We start from the raw sequence: 16986 nt of genomic DNA on the forward strand, positions 1-16986 counted from the left end.
GAACAGGACAAAAGTTAGACTTTGGACCCAACATTTATAGAATGACACAACTTCATTATAACAGAACGGTGATAGGCGACTATCTGACCTTCTGCGCTTCGTCATCTTTGCCGGCTGGAGGGATCCAGTGTACAACCATATAGCTTGGAAACCATAGAAAATGGCACCCGTTGACGTGAAATACACGCAGGTTGGCGATATAATTTGATTATTTCTAACAGAATCAGGGGTTTTTCTTCAGGGGCTCAGAGAGGTGATGTTAGCTGTCATGTGGGGAGCATTTGGCTCGGGCCATTAGCGGCGACCATGTACCAGTATACATTTGTATACGCGGTTTTAAACCAGACGTTTAAAACTGTTCCAAATACACTATTATTGCCTTATCATAAAATAACCTATTGTTATTTCTCGTCAAGATCTTCATCAACAATGAGTTCGTCAACTCCGTGAGCGGAAAGACCTTTGCGACTCTCAATCCGGCCACGGGCAAGAAGACGTGCGATGTTCAGGAAGGAGACAAGGTAAGATCAGAAGATTGAAGAGCAACTTTTACAAGACCTCAGTCTATAACTCCGTATATGAGAGATAAAATCGAGTTCGTTTTATTTTTAAGGCGGATGCTGACAAGGCGGTCCGCGCTGCCCAGGATGCCTTCAAGCTGGGTTCACCATGGCGACGCATGGACGCAACTGGTCGGGCACGTCTGCTCAACAAACTGGCGGACCTCATCGAGAGGGACCAGGAGTATCTCACGGTAAGGGCTTAAACCGATGAAGGTTTTCAACCGTGTGGAGGCGGTACTTGAAAGTGGCACAACGTGGTGCTCTTTTTTGTTTTAATTGTCAACAATGAATGCGCAAAAGGTAGAGATACAAACCCATTGTCCTCTTACTCTACCGGGTGGGAAACCCGAGCCCTAGGCTGTAGATGGCTCTTGTTCAACATTGGTCTTATTGTCTTGTTCTTTTAGAACCTTGAGGTCATGGACAATGGTATGCCAGTCAAGACCGCCACAGTCTCTGTCATGGCCAGCGTCAGTTACTTGCGGTACGGTGCCGGCTACGCAGACAAACTTCACGGAAAGGTCGTTCCCCTAGGTGAGCTAGCCCCCAACTCCTATGAGATGCTGACCAATCAGAAAAAAAGCTATCAATTACATATTTGGACCTCGTGAAGTTGATATACATTAAAAACATCAGCTGCAGTACTTCAGGTAAACCATCAAAATGTAGGAAACTTTCGAACTCGATTATAACAGTTGTGCGCTACCAAATAAAGTTGAATTGTACTGAAATTAAGCTCATTTTGTCAAGTCCAATTTTTGTCGCGTTTAGCGACAGATTGGATGAGGACAAGACGAGGAAGACCGCGCTACAGTATCTTTATTCATACATGTGCACTTCGTGACATGCCAACTCACAGTCTGCAAAGCTAGGCGGCTTGTTATAACAGTCCCTGATTCAATCGACTTTCCCTGCATTCGCTCTGCCGCCTCAGTCTGTGCGTCCGTCTTTTTATCTGACTATCATTCTTCCACACTCATTAGACGGGGATTACTTCTGCTATTCGCGCTACGAGCCGATCGGCGTGGTGGCAGCCATTATTCCCTGGAATTTCCCTTGTGGGCTGACCGGGATGAAGCTGTCCTGCGCTCTGACCGTGGGCAACACGCTGGTCATCAAGCCGGCAGAGCAGAGTCCGCTCACCGCTCTCTACATTGCTTCGCTGGTCAAAGAGGTATAATTAGAGACGAAAAGTTGCAAGTGTTTGCAATAACGATAACACCTATACGTTGCGTCAATGCGCAAATGCGTTGGCAACACGTACGTGGATGGGACCATAAAGGGTACAATTTAAATTTTTGGCGAGACAAAACAAAAATAGATGGGAAGACCGTTGAAAAATAAAACATTTTTGTTGTTGTCATTTTGAGGCTGGTTTCCCTCCCGGTGTTATCAACGTGGTACCTGGTTACGGACCCACAGCTGGAGCAGCCCTGACAGGCAGTATGGATGTTGACATGGTAACATTCACCGGCTCAACTGAGGTACAGAATTTCCTCATCTTGTTTTCTCCAATTTTGTTTCTTTCTATACCCTATTTCAAGATGAACTATAGACATTTATACAATATTTTAACTTCAGACTTTTTGTATGGATGTCTAGGTTGGGCGCATCATTCAGCGAGCTGGAGCCAACAGTAACCTGAAGAAAATCCATCTGGAGCTGGGTGGGAAGAGTCCAAACGTTGTCTTCGCAGACTGTGACCGTAAGTCATATGAAAATAAACGAAAGATAAGAGTTTCAAATATAATATTTGCCTTTCTAATAGGTCTCCGTCGGTCGGGAGTCGACCTTGATTGTCTCTGTCCCTCTGCGACCGGAACAGTGTCGGCTATGGGAAGGCAGCAGATGCCGATGCATGAATGACAATTACTGCCGCTCTGGCCAAAGCTGTGGATTGTCTCTGGATCGTTTGTAGTACGGTGCACCTGTCGGCGAGCTCTTTTTCCTCAGCCAGACTCGGGAGAGTTACCTCTTCCCACATCGGACGGTGCCCAAGAGCGCTTCTCCATCTGGTACGATCTTCTGCAATGTCCTCCTAGTGGCGTTATTGAGTGCCCTCATATCATGCTTGCAGGAATCATTGTAGCGCGCTGGGGGCAGCCAACAGTTCTCTTCCTGGATACCAGTTCGCCGTAAAGAATGTCTTCTGAGTATGCGGCCATCCTGCATACAGTGTGAAGAAGTACCCAATTACGATTGACAGGTTGGCAAGCCTGGAAGCACATGTTGAGGAGGCGCGGCGAGTTGTCATTTGGTCGCCCGGAGCCGAAGCTCATAGCCAGCGCGCTCTTACCTGCTGACAGCGTTCAGGTCTCCAATGACTAGTAGTTGGTCGTACGTGAGGTACGTGGAGTAGAATTATGGCAGGCGGCGGAGAGAATCGTTGAACGTAGACCAAGCGGACTGTTTGTCTTCTTCGAGAGCACCCAGGGCTTCAAATTTGTTGCCTGACAGCAACATTTTAATTAGTGCCAACGTTTGTGTTGTCTATATCGGACTGATCTACCATCGAACGGCGTGGTGGTACCCGGTACGTAGACCGTAATGGTGATGTATCAATGTCTATGGCGCCGTGCATGAAGGATCCGGTTAGAGACTGGCATCCATTGTACAAAGGATGGGCTGACCTTGTTGAGGAGCAAGGCAACTCCCTCCGTGCAGCCTGTACCATCAGAGTGATACAGCTCAATCGTGGACACGGCGTTCTCCGCTTCCTGGGATACAAGCTTCGGTGAGTGCAGCGATGCTTATTCGGCAGCGCGTCAGGTCTCGGGTGACAGCTTTCGGGTATCCCATCTTAGAGAGTGTGAGGCCGTACCAGGTAGCGACACGGAGACATGATTTTAGATCAAATTTGGTCCCGATTTGACTACAGTAACGACATTTATTACCCCGATTTGACCGTAGTAGCGACATTTATACCCCGCCTGTTATCTGGTTCATAGTGTTTTCTATTTTCTCTTGGCATCAGTTGACTACGCAGTTGAGACGAGCCATTGGGGCGTCTTCCTTCATTCCGGTCAGGTCTGCTGTGCCGGCACCAGGATCTTCGTACAGGAAGACATCTACGATGAATTTGTCCGGAAGAGCAAGGAGAGAGCGGAGAGACGTGTGGTCGGTGACCCGTACGATGTCAAGACGGAAGGCGGACCCCAGGTACGGGAGGGGGGCCGCCAGTTTTGTGTGTGCGACCAAGTATAATCACTAACCATAATAAGCATAACATGTATCTTAATGTAAAGACCATCGCCATTTTGAAAAAGACACCTCTACTCAATTGCAAAATAGAGCGTCGTTCGGGTCCAATGTCACCCAAAATTTCTCAGAATAACAAGTTAAAAGACCGGTTTGCATCTGGGACCCTTCATTTCTACAAATCCTAGAATGCAGGGGTCACAAATCCATCTATTAAGAGAAAAATTGACAGTATTTGAAAAATAATCAGGGTATGGCCCACACGTACAGTCAATTATTTTAGGCCTACTGGGTCTGCATCCTTACTGGGGCCCGTGTTTCACCGATGATTCATTCCTAGATCGACCAAGATCAATTGGACAAGGTCTTGGAGCTGATCGAGAGCGGCAAGAAGGAAGGAGCCAAGCTTCAGTGCGGAGGTCAACGCAAGGGAGACTGTGGCTACTTCGTGGAGAGCACCGTCTTCTCTGACGTCACAGATGACATGCGCATTGCCAAGGAAGAGGTTAGTCTGGTTCCCTGACGAGAGGATTCTAACGTCTCACAATAGATCGTAGGTCAGGTAATTGTCACAATAAAAATAGCTTTGCATTGAAATTCGTAAATTCAAGCTAAATTACATTTACTTATCAATATTTATTCTTAACTTTATTATTAGAGAAAGAACACAAAACTATTCGATTAGATTGATTATTTTTTCAGATTTTTGGGCCGGTCCAGCAGATTCTGAAATTCAAAACCATCGAGGAAGTGGTCGAGCGTGCTAACGCTACGACATACGGCCTGGCTGGTGCCGTGTTCACACGGGACATTGACAAGGCGTTGACTGTCGCCAACACCATAAGAGCCGGCCTTATCTGGTACATTTTTCGTTTATTTTAATGAAAATTATTTCCTTTAATATCGTTCTTTCGCTTTATTTGGGCATATTTTTGTAACAAGATTGACTGTTTTCTAACTGTTTTCTCAGTGTTTTTACAGTGCGGATTTTCTTGTGACCCACCGGAAAATGGCGGAAACTGCTCATTAAAAAACCCTTGATTGATAGACGTGTATTTTTATCACATGCACCGGGAATATACCAAAGGCCACTTTATTTTCAATTCAATTTCATTTTTGCGCCCTCTAGGATTAACAACTACGGTCTCATATCTCCCATGATTCCATTCGGTGGATACAAAATGTCTGGTGTTGGTAGGGATGGGTAAGTTCTTTCAAAAATTGCAAAATGAAACTGAATTCCAACTATCATTTTTGTAACACTTTTAACAGTTGTAATGATCTACAGGGTGAGTAAAAAAAAAATCAAATGTTGGGACATTTTTTTAGTAAAGTTCTGCATGTATAGCACTTTCAAAATCTAGCATATAAAAGCCCAATTCATAAGCAATTGTTAGTACAAGAATCATTCAAATCACTTATGTACTTGTCAAATTACGGAATTTCAAACACAACCGCCGTTTTAAAGTTCTGTCTACGGATCACAAAAAAGGCGCGCGTTCTTTCAGCAAAACGAAAACAATTCACACACACCCTTTGTGATTTGTTTTCGTTTAGCTGAAAGAACAGTCACTTACCTTTTTGTGATCTGTTGACAGAACTTTAAAATGGTGGTTGTGTTTAACATTCCGTAACTTGAAAATTACATGAGTAATTTGAATGATTCTTGTACTAAAAGAAGGCTCAGTATGAATGGGGCTTTCGTATCATAGATTTTGAAAGTGCCACATGCAGAGCTATGATAATGGTCCCGACATTTGGGTTTCTTTTTTTTACTCACCCTGTATTGTAAACTAAATGATAGCAATCAGATATATGAAGTAAATAGTAAAACGCATCTAAAATGCTCATATAATTAAATACGTTCTTGGTATCAAACGCTGGAGAATGTCAGTCGTATATAGATTTTACTTTATGCTACACAGATAATATGTGTTTGTAGTATATATTCACGGTGGCTTGTTCTCTTGCAAGCTTTAAATTAGTGCTTTGGTTTAGGCTGTTTCCAATGCCATTATACACTGCTTAAATGTGACTTTGGACTCTATGCACGGTTTACTTGTACAGTGCATAATTTATGTCTGTTTGCTTTTGCACTCTGCGATAAGACTATATAATGTTGATAAAATTAACAATCTGTAAGTTGAACCTTTGGAGTTTGGATACACTCAAAGTAGGCCTACATTGCTTGTATGCAGACGTGACATGCCCCCTCCCCCCCCCCCAAAAAAAAAAAAATCGTGCGGGAAACTCATCAAAGGAAATATCTAGACTTCTTTTTCATTGTCACATCGTTCAGTACGACTTGTGCCAAATGGGTTAAATTCTCATTTTCTTACCTTTTCCCCCTCGCAATTTCTGTTGTTGCATTGTAGAGGTGAAGATGGTTTCAAGGACTACTGTGAAGTCAAGACTGTAAGTTGTTTTATTTAAGAAACAGTATAATGGCGGAATTATATTTCAAAATGTTACTGAAGGAAGAGCGCGTTGCATTATTGCGTAAATATAAATCAGAAAAATATGGAATCCATTTGCAGGAAGACATCAAAATGAAAGGAAAGAGTTATAGAGGAATAAATATCTGGCGACGTGAGCAGATGAAGTCATGTTTAGAGACCACCCCCTCTGTACAAAAGAACCGTTTTTGCCTGAAATCTAACTCAATTTTAATATTTCTGATCAAATTTCAGGTTGTCATCAAAGTTCCCCAGAAGAACTCTTAGTATGTTTGGACCGCATCAGGGAGAGAAGAAAGCTTAATGATCAGCGTTCATCAACGTTCCATGACCTTGTCTCACAAATTCAATGAGTTGGATTCAGTTCAGCCAATGAAAAAGACTCACGACCAACATGAAGCGGACGGAAGGGTCAACTGAGCAACGTTCCCAGTCCAATTTTTATAACCAGTTAAAACTAAAATAATACTGTATAGGCCCATTGCAAGTGGTTTTGTTGTGTTTCTTAACTTAAGAGCTCCAATCATAATGTTATTTTGATGCTTAGTTAACAAACATCAGATTTTCATATCGTGGTTATAATACTAAAGAAATCAATATATTTCGTGAGTGTATAGGCAATTTTTAATTAATACAAAGATCACTGTCAATAACAAACACTGGGAATAGTCCCCTAGGTCTTCCTTTGGGCGGGAACATTTCCGAACATCTTCTGAAAGATTTTTAAAAACGTTGTGACAAAAAACCGTCAGTCGCATTATCCAATCGAGAAAAAAATGCGTTATGGTCATATATATTATAATTTAAAAAAAAAAGATGACAGAGAACTGCCACCAACTTTACAATAGTTTGGACTTTAACTTTTTTGCACTTTCTACGTCTAAATTAACGTGAGATAAGCACAGCTCTGGTCAGGCGGGATGTTTTTGTTTTCTCCAAACCCAAGCCATTGTTGTAGGCATTTTGAAGTGAACACTTGGGCTGCAACGTTCGCGATCCTTTTGCGCATGGGGAATCGTTTCCCAACGTTAGTAAACGTTTACATTGCGTTAAGTGCATGGAACGCAAGCCATTGTATTGATGCAAACAATAATTTATTGTGTTTTTTTATTAAATAATAATTATGATGGTTATTGATGCTTAGAAATTCTTATCCTGTTCGATTGCAATGCAAAGAACTATTTTATTCAGTGTATTTTTAAAATTAAATCAGTATCTAAAATATTAATGTACCCGCTATAAAACGCCTAGTCGTTAAAAAAAAACTGTTTCAAGAAAAATGTGCATGGTACGTTTGAGTTGAAGTCTGTGATTTCTGGATGAATTGAAGATTACGAACGTGAACGAACCGAACCCACTTGGATTGACGGGAATTCAGTCTGCTTCAAGTTCTGCTCGTCATAGCATGCAGATGAGACGGGTCATTACGAACATCGGAAGTCGGTGACGTCATGAGCGTTTGCCATTGGTCAGAAGTTGAAGGGGCCCTTCAGCCTCATCAATATCTAGCCATGATTCGATTGGTCAGAATCTTTCGGTCATTTGAGTAAACTAGCGATTTTTAGTAAGTTGTCAATCGCTGTACGTATTTCATGTAAATGCCGGGTGAACTCGACACAAGAGGGCGGTATGAAATTAGGATAATAACATGTGGTGGGTAATATTATTAACGTAAAGTTTACGTGCGATAGACGACGCGTACGGCAAAACGGGTAAACTGCAACTAGAGTTGTAAAACTTGTAATGTATTAACATGATTGTGTCAACTCCAAGCCTGAACTGTCTGTTGGATTGACACTTAAAATGGCCAGCCCAGACGTAGATGTGTGCTTGACCAGTTACGACTATGTTTTCAAGCCCGATATTTTGACGTAAGTAATCTCGTATTAGTCCGAAAATTTGGGACTCTCAATACTAGTGTATGAGAGTCCCAAAACTTAAGGTATCCATATCGTGCAAAACTTTGTGCTGCATGATAAAACCAGTGTGAATCAAATTTGCAAGCTTCTTACTCACTACAGTTTCTTCAATAATCCCCGAAACTTCTGCCTAGCAAAGTTGCTGTTGTGAGCATTGCATCACCAAAAATTCAGCTTTTAATTCTAATTTTGCAGAGAGTTATCGAAATCCATACGTGAAACATCACGTTGATGTGTACTGCAATGCATTGTGCAAAAAGACTCCTCAGCTATAACATTTTCATCGTGTAGATAAAACAGCGCCCTCTTGTTGATCTGAGTGAATGCAAAATGTTTCATTTTTTAGCAGAGGGCGCTATGTTCATTTGGCCATTGATTAAAAAACAAGTAAGCTGCAAGGCTCTTCCTACACCTACCCAGAATACATTGGGAATCACACATATATTTCCAGAGCATGGAGAATGACGTGGGTGGTTTTTGAAGTGCCAAAACCTTGCCTTAAAATTGGATTTAAGATCTCAAATTTTGCAGGTGACATGCTTGCAACTATAGCATTTTGATGTATGTGCTGTGTGGGCATTAATTAGCCAAATGGTGAGTAAAAAAACGTCAGTAGTAATTTTGCACGTTTTTATGCACTCACGGTCCCAGTCTGATCTCGTATTAGCTTCGCTGATAACAAGGCCAAGCCAAGGGGTCTAAAATCTGTTCCAATTGCAGTCTAACAACTAAAGTTTAAATAATAGGCCTAGTTATTGTTTAAAGAAATAAAAGAAAATAAACGATTCTAATTTGTCAAATATATTCTTGTCTTAAGATTCACTATCATGACTATATTAACTATAATTATAGAATAATAGAGCAGAAACAACAAGGAAGAACGCTCAGCTGGCAATAACTGTGATGGTTATGCCCTAGGATTTTGATGTTTAGGATTTTGATAGGATGTTACTAGTATGAAATCAGGACTTTTAACCTTTTTACAATTGAATTGTGCTTGGTGGTTTTTCTTTCAGGGGAAAAGTGGCCTTCATCACAGGTGGTGGATCGGGAATTTGCTTCACAATTGCGGAAATTTTCATGAGGTACAGTGAACCAAAACTACATCTGTGAATTGTTTGGTTGAAAAATAATGTCAGACTGAGTAAAAAAAATTAAATAGTTTCTCGTCCAGACTTTGTGAAAAAATGGAGGAGGCGGGATTCTTCCATTTTCTCGACTCTGTTGATGATACAAAATTGTGTCCAAAGGAGCTGTAGTCCTTTCTACATAGCTACAATTTTGTTGGTAACGAATATAAAGACAATACAGTGACAGTTTATTTGAAAAATATATTGCAAATGTATGAATTTAAAAAAATGTAGGAGGCAGGCTAGTCCCACTAACTGGGGCGCTAGAACTCCTTTTTTGACATTTGGGATGTTGGTCTGTCGTACTACGACAGACCAACATCCCAAATGTCAAAAAAGGAGTTCTAGAACTCCTTTTTTGACATTTGGGATGTTGGTCTGTCGTACTACGACAGACCAACATCCCAAATGTCAAAAAAGGAGTTCTAGCGCCCCAGTTAGTGGGACTAGAGGCAGGCAGGAACAAGGAGGCAAGCTGTGATGAGGAACTGTTTTTCTTTTTACTCGGCCTAAGGCTGCCTTTGAAAACAATACACTTTCCCAGATCATACTACATGTACCAGCAATATTTTTAACGTACACTTTTTTCGCTATAAACAGTAAGCCATTCACTATTGTATCCATACTAGTGCTTGATATCAATCATTGTTTTCTTTCTTTCATAGACATCAGTGCAACACAGTTATAGCCAGCAGAAAATATAATAGATTGCAAGAGGTAATCATCTTAATCTGTACTATGACCTAAGCAATCAATTGCAAGTAATTGATCATGACAATTCGTAGTCACAAGAACCCAGTGGTGTATCAAGGTACCCCCCCCCCCCACATGCCAAAATACAAGTTTTATTTGTTTAATTTGACCAGACCAAACAAAACTGTTTTTGTACCTGTATCCTGTATGTACTCGGTGTGGAGAGACTCGTTGAACAAGTTCGCAAATTGAAATGGACCAGTCCACTTTACAGTGTGGCCTAGTGGTTAGGGTTCGTGATTCACGATCAGAGAGTCAGGGGTTAGAATCCAGCTGTTGGTCGTATGCTGTATGTGTCCTTGGGCAAGCCACTTCACCCCAACTCGCTGATCTCTCCACCTAGAAGTATAAATGGGTACCAGCATTAGCTGGGGAGTAACCTGTGATGGGCTGGCATCCCATCCAGGGGGAGTAGAAATATTCTCAGTCGTTTCATGCTACTGAAACCGGAGATAAACGCCAGCCTGATCAAGCCATTGACAGACTTTTTACTTAACATACCTATGCTCCGTACCATAGATTTTCTGGAGAATGAAAAAGTAATTCTAAACAATTCCTTTTTTTCTCTCAGTCAGCTAAGAAACTAGAGAGTGCCACTGGACAAAGATGTCTACCAATTCAAGTTGATGTCAGAAAGGTAAGTTTGAAACTACCTCCTTAAACAAATTAATTCCCCCAGCCCCTACCCCTCCCTAGTCTGAGTATCGCCCGCTTTCCAACGGAGCCTTCTCCGTATCTAACGTCTTATGTATCAGAGCAATTCAAATGTTATGAGACCCTGCGCGCCAGTCAACAGATTTTAGAAATCAGAAATGTGGACTAAGCTGTTGATTGGTCAATTGGGCTGACATCTTTTTTTAATTCAACAACAGGTTACGGAATTTCCTATACAAGGCGCCCGGCCGGCCGAATCTGCTCGCATATCATTGACCTTTATCCCCAAAGCTCCGAAACTCTTAACACACACTTTTTGGCTGTTTCTTTTTAGCTGTTTTTTCTCCTCCGTTGCATTTACTTCTCTCTGCAATGTGTTGTGTAGCAATATAGAAGTGCATAATTATAAGCGTCAATAGTGTCTCTTCTCTCACATGTACATTGCGACAATTGGTAAAGTTTATTGTCGGGGTCTGTATCTGGTTTTAAACATTCAACGTTCTATCCTATAAATAGGTTCCGAACAGTTCCCTAAACGTATTTATAATGAATTTTTTTTTCTTCTTTATTCAGCCGGAGGAAGTGCTGCGCAGTGTTGAGCAAGCTCTCAATCATTATGGAAGAATTGATATTCTCGTCAATGGTAAATAGTTATTTCGATAATTTTTTGTGAGTCCTCAAAAGGGTTCTAGTAGTAGGCACTGTAGCTCGAATGCCTGACGAAACCTGTAGAGAGGAGACAATGAGAAGAAACGACAGTTTTTTTTAGAAGTAGCAGGAAAACCCCAGAAGAATATTCTGGGGAAAACCTAATCAAGTAGGGACTGAAAACCCAATCCACATGTGATCCGGGCAGGAATCGAACCCAAGCCACAGCGGTGGAAGGCAAGGAAAGTAACCACTGCACCAACCCAACTATTCAAAAGATTGTTGGTAGTAATGTTAGCAAATGAGCCATTGTTATTTGAACGAACTGAAATGTAAGTTCAGTGCCTGTGATTATAGCTGTAGAGTATCTGGTTTGGATGGGATGTTCTATAAGACTTGCACAACCAGGGAATTCTGCATGCTTGTGTCCTTGAGCAAGGTACTGTGTTGCTATTGTTTCTCTTTTTTGGATAAACAATTAAGCGAGAACGCTTAATTGTTTATCCAAAAAAGTGGACAAGTTTAAAAAGTGGAAAAGCAGTATCCAAACTCTCTTTCAACAACTTTTACAAAATTTGGCCTGGGGGAAAAAATGGAAAAAACATTTTCCTGAAATATCAGTTTTGCCCAAAGATTCTATTCTTTGGTTTCAATAAATCGAATTTTGATTTTGGCTCCACGAATAGGCCATGCAGGAAGTGAAAGCTACCGCTAACAATCACTTCAGCTGCTTGTAAAGTTACATTCTTTAAATTGCAATCTGTCCTTTTTAGGAGCTGCCGGAAATTTTCCAGCACCGGCCAGCAGTCTGTCCTTCAACGGTTTCAAGACAGTTCTTGAGATTGACACGGTGGGGACATTCAACACTTGCAAAGCCGTCTACGAAAAATACATGAGGGTATGCCAACTCTGATATCATTCGTAAACCCTTTGCTTGCCTAGGGTTATAGGGGTGCAGACCAGTAAATCGGTCCGAAATTGCCTGCGCCGGCCAAATCACGATTTGCATGCCCTCAAAATCTTCGGTATTTGAGCATGCTGTGGGCCATGAACTTGAGGGTTTGTACAAAATATGGGTGGAAGCCGTGCACAGGACTGGGAGCTTGCAGTTCTGTGTAATTTTTATGTAATTTGGACCCTAAAAGCGCTCTATTTTGCAATGGAGTGTAGGCATCGTTTTTCAAAATGGCGATGGGCTTCAGGACTATTTTCAGGGGTGATCATCTTCAGATGGAAATTTCTCCTAAAAGTCATCAGTTGACCCCCCGAAAATTGAAAAGAAAATGAAAGATGATGAAATAAGCTTTAATTTGATGTATGTCTCGAACACCTTGGAGAGTTGTGAGTATTTTTCCCGAATTTTTGAAGTGGGAGCATTTACCATTGGGGTCTATGGAAGTTTATTTACTGGTCTGCTACCATAGACTCTGAACAAGTGGGATAGACAGAAAGGACTTCAGACTGGCACAAGTCTAAATAAAAGAAGGAAACGAATATTACAATAAAAAATATTATATGATAACTATTTCTGATGGTTAAACGTGACCTGATGATGCAAAATGAGGATTGTCCCCCAAAACCTTGTTTTGAGTAATCAACGCCTTAAGTCGGATACAGTAGAAAAATCATGTCAAAATTGATATTGATTGTTTTTTTTGGTATTTTTGAGTAGTCAAGGTATCCAAGATTCACACTATGCATTTATATAAAAAAATACCCGCAAAAGTGGAAAACTGAAGAACGTTTATCAATGCTTTTGGCAGCGCAATGTGTATCTTTTTTTTTCAAAGCCTTTTTTTTTCGAAATGAGTTTGGCGAAGATTGGCGGGACACTGTTAAAGTTCCTGCGGCATATCTTTGGAATTCAGCTACAGAAATAAATTTGGCGTCATTGGAAGGCCAATGATTTGCGCTTTAACATGATGTACATAACTTGAAAAGTCAAAGGTGGGGGTTATTCCTCATTATGCTGTGGCAGGTCACAAATATTTTTGTAATCACATTATTTACAATTTCCTTTATTTGTTTGAAAAAACTGTACATTGTCGGCAGTCCTGAACCTGAATCACATACAAGATGTACATGAGTAACTTTTAGTATTGAAAATGTGGAAGGCTGCTTACTGACTTTGTATGCAGTAAAAGAAATACATGTATGTGGGATGGCCAGGTTTTTCTCATTGAATCCTGAAAATACTAAATAGAAACTTGTCGTGCAGTTATCTGATTTTTTTTTCCACAGGCATAAAAAGAAACCATACGAGACTGAAATTTGACTTCAGTTTACAATCGACGAACATTGTTTGAATTCTTTTGCTTTGTTCTTTTAGGACCATGGAGGTGTCATCATCAATATATCTGCAACACTGTTTTATAGAGGCCAGCTTTTTCAGATCCATGCCAGTGCAGCGAAAGCAGCAATTGGTAAGTATCAGGGATCATACTCGGATGTGATTTCTCCGGTTTTCCCCAGAAATCCGGGTTTTTTTTTGGGGGGGGGGGGCCTCAAAAGTCAACCCATGTGAATCGTGTGAATCTGTTGAAAAAATGGGGGGGGGGGTAGAATGTACTTATTTATTATTCATATCGGGTTTTGCTTGCTGAAATTTACTTACGTACATGTACATTACTTCGATCTTATATGAACTACGTGCATGTGTCCCATGAGAACGTGGTTGAAGTAGATCGATGGAGACCGATTATTTACACATGCGTAGTGGGATATGTGTTATGATCGCTCGGGTCCGAGGATGTGATTCTGAAAGTTGCGATGCTGAAAAGCACGTGCTGTTTTGCGCTGTGCAGTTCCAGCGCGACATGTGTACACGTACATTATTGTACAAAAATGAACCCTGAACTGTACGTTACGCCAAAAATAATAAATAGCTGGAAAAGTTTGACTCAAAGCTTCTAAAGTTATTCTCAAATTGCCTGAGAATGCAGGAGAAAGTAACTTAGATTTCAAAACGTTACGGGGGTGGGGGGATGCCCAAGAATAGCAATCCGGAGGTAGCTGGTCAATTTCTTTTATCTAAATTTTTTTTTTAAAAACCTTTTAATTTCTTTAAACCATAAAAGTTTAATTAGGCAATACTTCACCAGCCTTATCAATTTTGGTTTGTCTTTGTGTTTTTTATCCAGACTCCATGACGATGACACTGTGCAATGAGTGGGGACCTCAGGGCATCCGTGTGGTGGGCATAGCTCCAGGACCTATTGCTGACACTGAGGGCATAAGGCGGCTAGGTAAAATGCAGGATTTTCAAAATGAATGTACAGTCTACATACAAAAAAAAGTTGGTAAACGGCAAAACCCAATGTTGAATTAACTTAAAAAGTTCTCACATACATTGTTAATTTTTTTATTATGATCATTGCACAGTATCATTCTAATTGTAAACATTAAACACTTGCTGCTGGGGTGCTGTGGTCCAGTGGTTACGGTTTTTTTACTCCTGTGCCGTGGTACATGGGTTCGAATCCTGACCGTGGGACCGTTCGAATCCTGGGAACATGGTGCTTGTGCTCTTGAGCAAGGCACTTTACCATTATTGCTTCGTCCTTCGGATGCACGTTAAAGAACCCAGTAACACTTATTGCTAAGAGAAGGGGTTTGCCCTGGTGTTTCTGGCAGTGGCTACTATAATAACCCTTTTAAGGTGCTACATAATGGATCTCGTATTTCTCATAAACTTTATTTACCTTTCTATAGCCCTAACAGTCCTGAATCCTCCAAATTTAATACGATTTTGCATACCCCCTATGGAGGTAGGGTTAATAATAGACATAATTTACAGCGCCTTGAGTACCTAATTATTGGTAGATACGTGCGCTATATAAGACTCCGGTATTATTATTATTATTATTAAAACTTGACCTCGTTGTTAATCAGTTCAAAAGAGTCCTTTAAAGAGACACTAATTTTCATCATGATTGAACTAATTTTGCTAAGAGTTGTAAAGTTTTTAATAAAATTATAAAGTTTCAATACTTATAAAGTTTCTGCAGAGAAACGTTCACATCATGTTTCAAACCAGTCTGGTAAAACGCTGGCCCCATTTGATTGAGTGAAGGGAGGTATGACATCACATACATTGCTGTGACATAAGTTTCTTCATTTGCCGATATTTCTTTGGTCAAAATAAGGTTGCCAAAGATGGAAATTGATATTTTTTTATCTTGGCCAATGTACCAATGAAAACTAGGAGTGATATGTATACAAACCAACTCTTTCAAAATCTCAAAATCTCTGATGAGATTTAAATGTCCATGGGTTCTTTTTCCATTGAACAGTTTTTGAAGCTATTTCAAGAATTTGCCTGGCTTGAATGCGTCCTTCTTTTCTCCCAGGTGCAGGTATGTTTGATGAAGAGGTACTGAGGAACTTTCCCCTCCAGCGGATGGGTACCAAGCGGGACGTTGGCGATTGTGCCGTCTTCGCAGCCAGCCCAGCTGCCAATTACATCTCAGGCCACACCATCGTGGTGGACGGCGGGCACTGGATGACCTGTGACAACAACTTCAGCTTCTACAGTAAACAGATGGGAGCCAAACTGTAGAGTGGACTTCAGTATTCATCTTAAATAACACATCCCTGTTTATGTACATACCAAGTTTCAAGAGCAATTATATGATGGCTAAAAATAATGCTTGTGCTTGTCCAATGACTCCTAGTGTCACTTGTGAGACGAGCAGTGCTATCATATAGTTTAAAGGTACAGTCCATAATTTGCAGCTATCCGAAAAGTAACTGAAGTAATTATTATTGAAAAGCATACTTGGTTTAAAGACTAAACTCCCTGTGAAATTATTCTTTCTGGCTAGCTGTCATTTTGAAGAAATCAATTGAAAGAAGGTCATTTCCAACAATGTGTCTAAAAGACGCATTCTTGGAAATTTCCGTTAGTAATTTGTTTTTAATTCGGCGAAGCGCGCGCAGGTGTTGAGAACCTGTCTCGGACGCTGAATTCAGGCCCAATTTAAAACGTGACTCGGCCACTTTTGATTTGAAATCGCTATCCTAGAATATTGTTTTCTCGGAATATACAGGTTCACTGAGCTGAAGCTTCATCGGGTTAGCTGTTGAGTACCCTTGCTTAGATTTTGAGCACTTTTGTTGCCTCAAACGAACAGAATTCACAAGGTACAAATGATTGATGCTACCTTTAAAGTCTGGTTTTAGTGGTTGACCTTTACTTGCTACAAACCCTCATGTGCAAGGGCCCCAAAATTCCATATATTTAAAGAGAGAACTGATGGCAACAAACGGTGATTTTGCGAGACTTGATGACAAGTCGTTAGATGGTCATATTTGTCTGTGAACTTCAGTCGAAATCCATCGGCTCGGCTTGTATAAGACTAGTACGTAATCGGCCGGGTTGCGACAAATCTAACGACTTGACGATTATGTTCTCGCACCGTTATTCATATATGCAAGCAGCGCAATACATATGCAGTGCATTTTTGCGGTGAGATCCAATCGCACACCGCTATGCAAATGAGGACTCATTCATTTCATTGCATGGGGAGTTCTTCTCAATATGTCAGGGACATGTTTGCAGATCTGGCAACGTTTTAAAGACCAATTCACTCAGCTTGGTCAATTTTGTATAGAAATAAAATGTATCGTTGTGATATACTTGATTTATTTGAGTCGTGTATGCCCT

At 40.9% G+C, this 16986-nt stretch overlaps 2 protein-coding genes across 3 annotated transcripts; both read left to right on the forward strand.

Annotated features, from left to right (window-relative positions):
* The first annotated feature begins 61 nt into the window (after positions 1–61).
* LOC119736202 (retinal dehydrogenase 1-like) lies at positions 62–7335 on the forward strand. The gene is made up of 13 exons (XM_038210235.1): positions 62–190; positions 417–521; positions 614–754; positions 971–1097; positions 1547–1737; positions 1934–2047; positions 2166–2268; positions 3538–3722; positions 4102–4266; positions 4464–4621; positions 4891–4965; positions 6137–6176; positions 6452–7335. Exons 1-13 carry the CDS (start codon positions 161–163, stop codon positions 6482–6484), a joined length of 1467 nt encoding a protein of 488 aa, XP_038066163.1. The 5' UTR covers positions 62–160; the 3' UTR covers positions 6485–7335.
* A 587-nt stretch (positions 7336–7922) lies between these two features.
* LOC119736206 (peroxisomal 2,4-dienoyl-CoA reductase-like) lies at positions 7923–16963 on the forward strand. Of its 2 annotated transcripts, none has more exons than XM_038210239.1 (9): positions 7923–8088; positions 9153–9221; positions 9932–9983; positions 10591–10656; positions 11247–11316; positions 12095–12219; positions 13651–13744; positions 14462–14566; positions 15677–16963. In XM_038210239.1, exons 1-9 carry the CDS (start codon positions 8021–8023, stop codon positions 15877–15879), a joined length of 852 nt encoding a protein of 283 aa, XP_038066167.1. In that variant the 5' UTR covers positions 7923–8020; the 3' UTR covers positions 15880–16963. The 2 variants fall into 2 exon arrangements, with proteins under 2 accessions (XP_038066167.1, XP_038066166.1); XM_038210238.1 differs by having other exon boundaries at positions 7925–8088; positions 15671–16963.
* Positions 16964–16986: the final 23 nt, after the last annotated feature.

The sequence above is a fragment of the Patiria miniata genome, unplaced genomic scaffold (genome assembly GCF_015706575.1).
Source record: "Patiria miniata isolate m_02_andy unplaced genomic scaffold, ASM1570657v1 HiC_scaffold_29, whole genome shotgun sequence".
NCBI classification, from domain to species: domain Eukaryota; kingdom Metazoa; phylum Echinodermata; class Asteroidea; order Valvatida; family Asterinidae; genus Patiria; species Patiria miniata.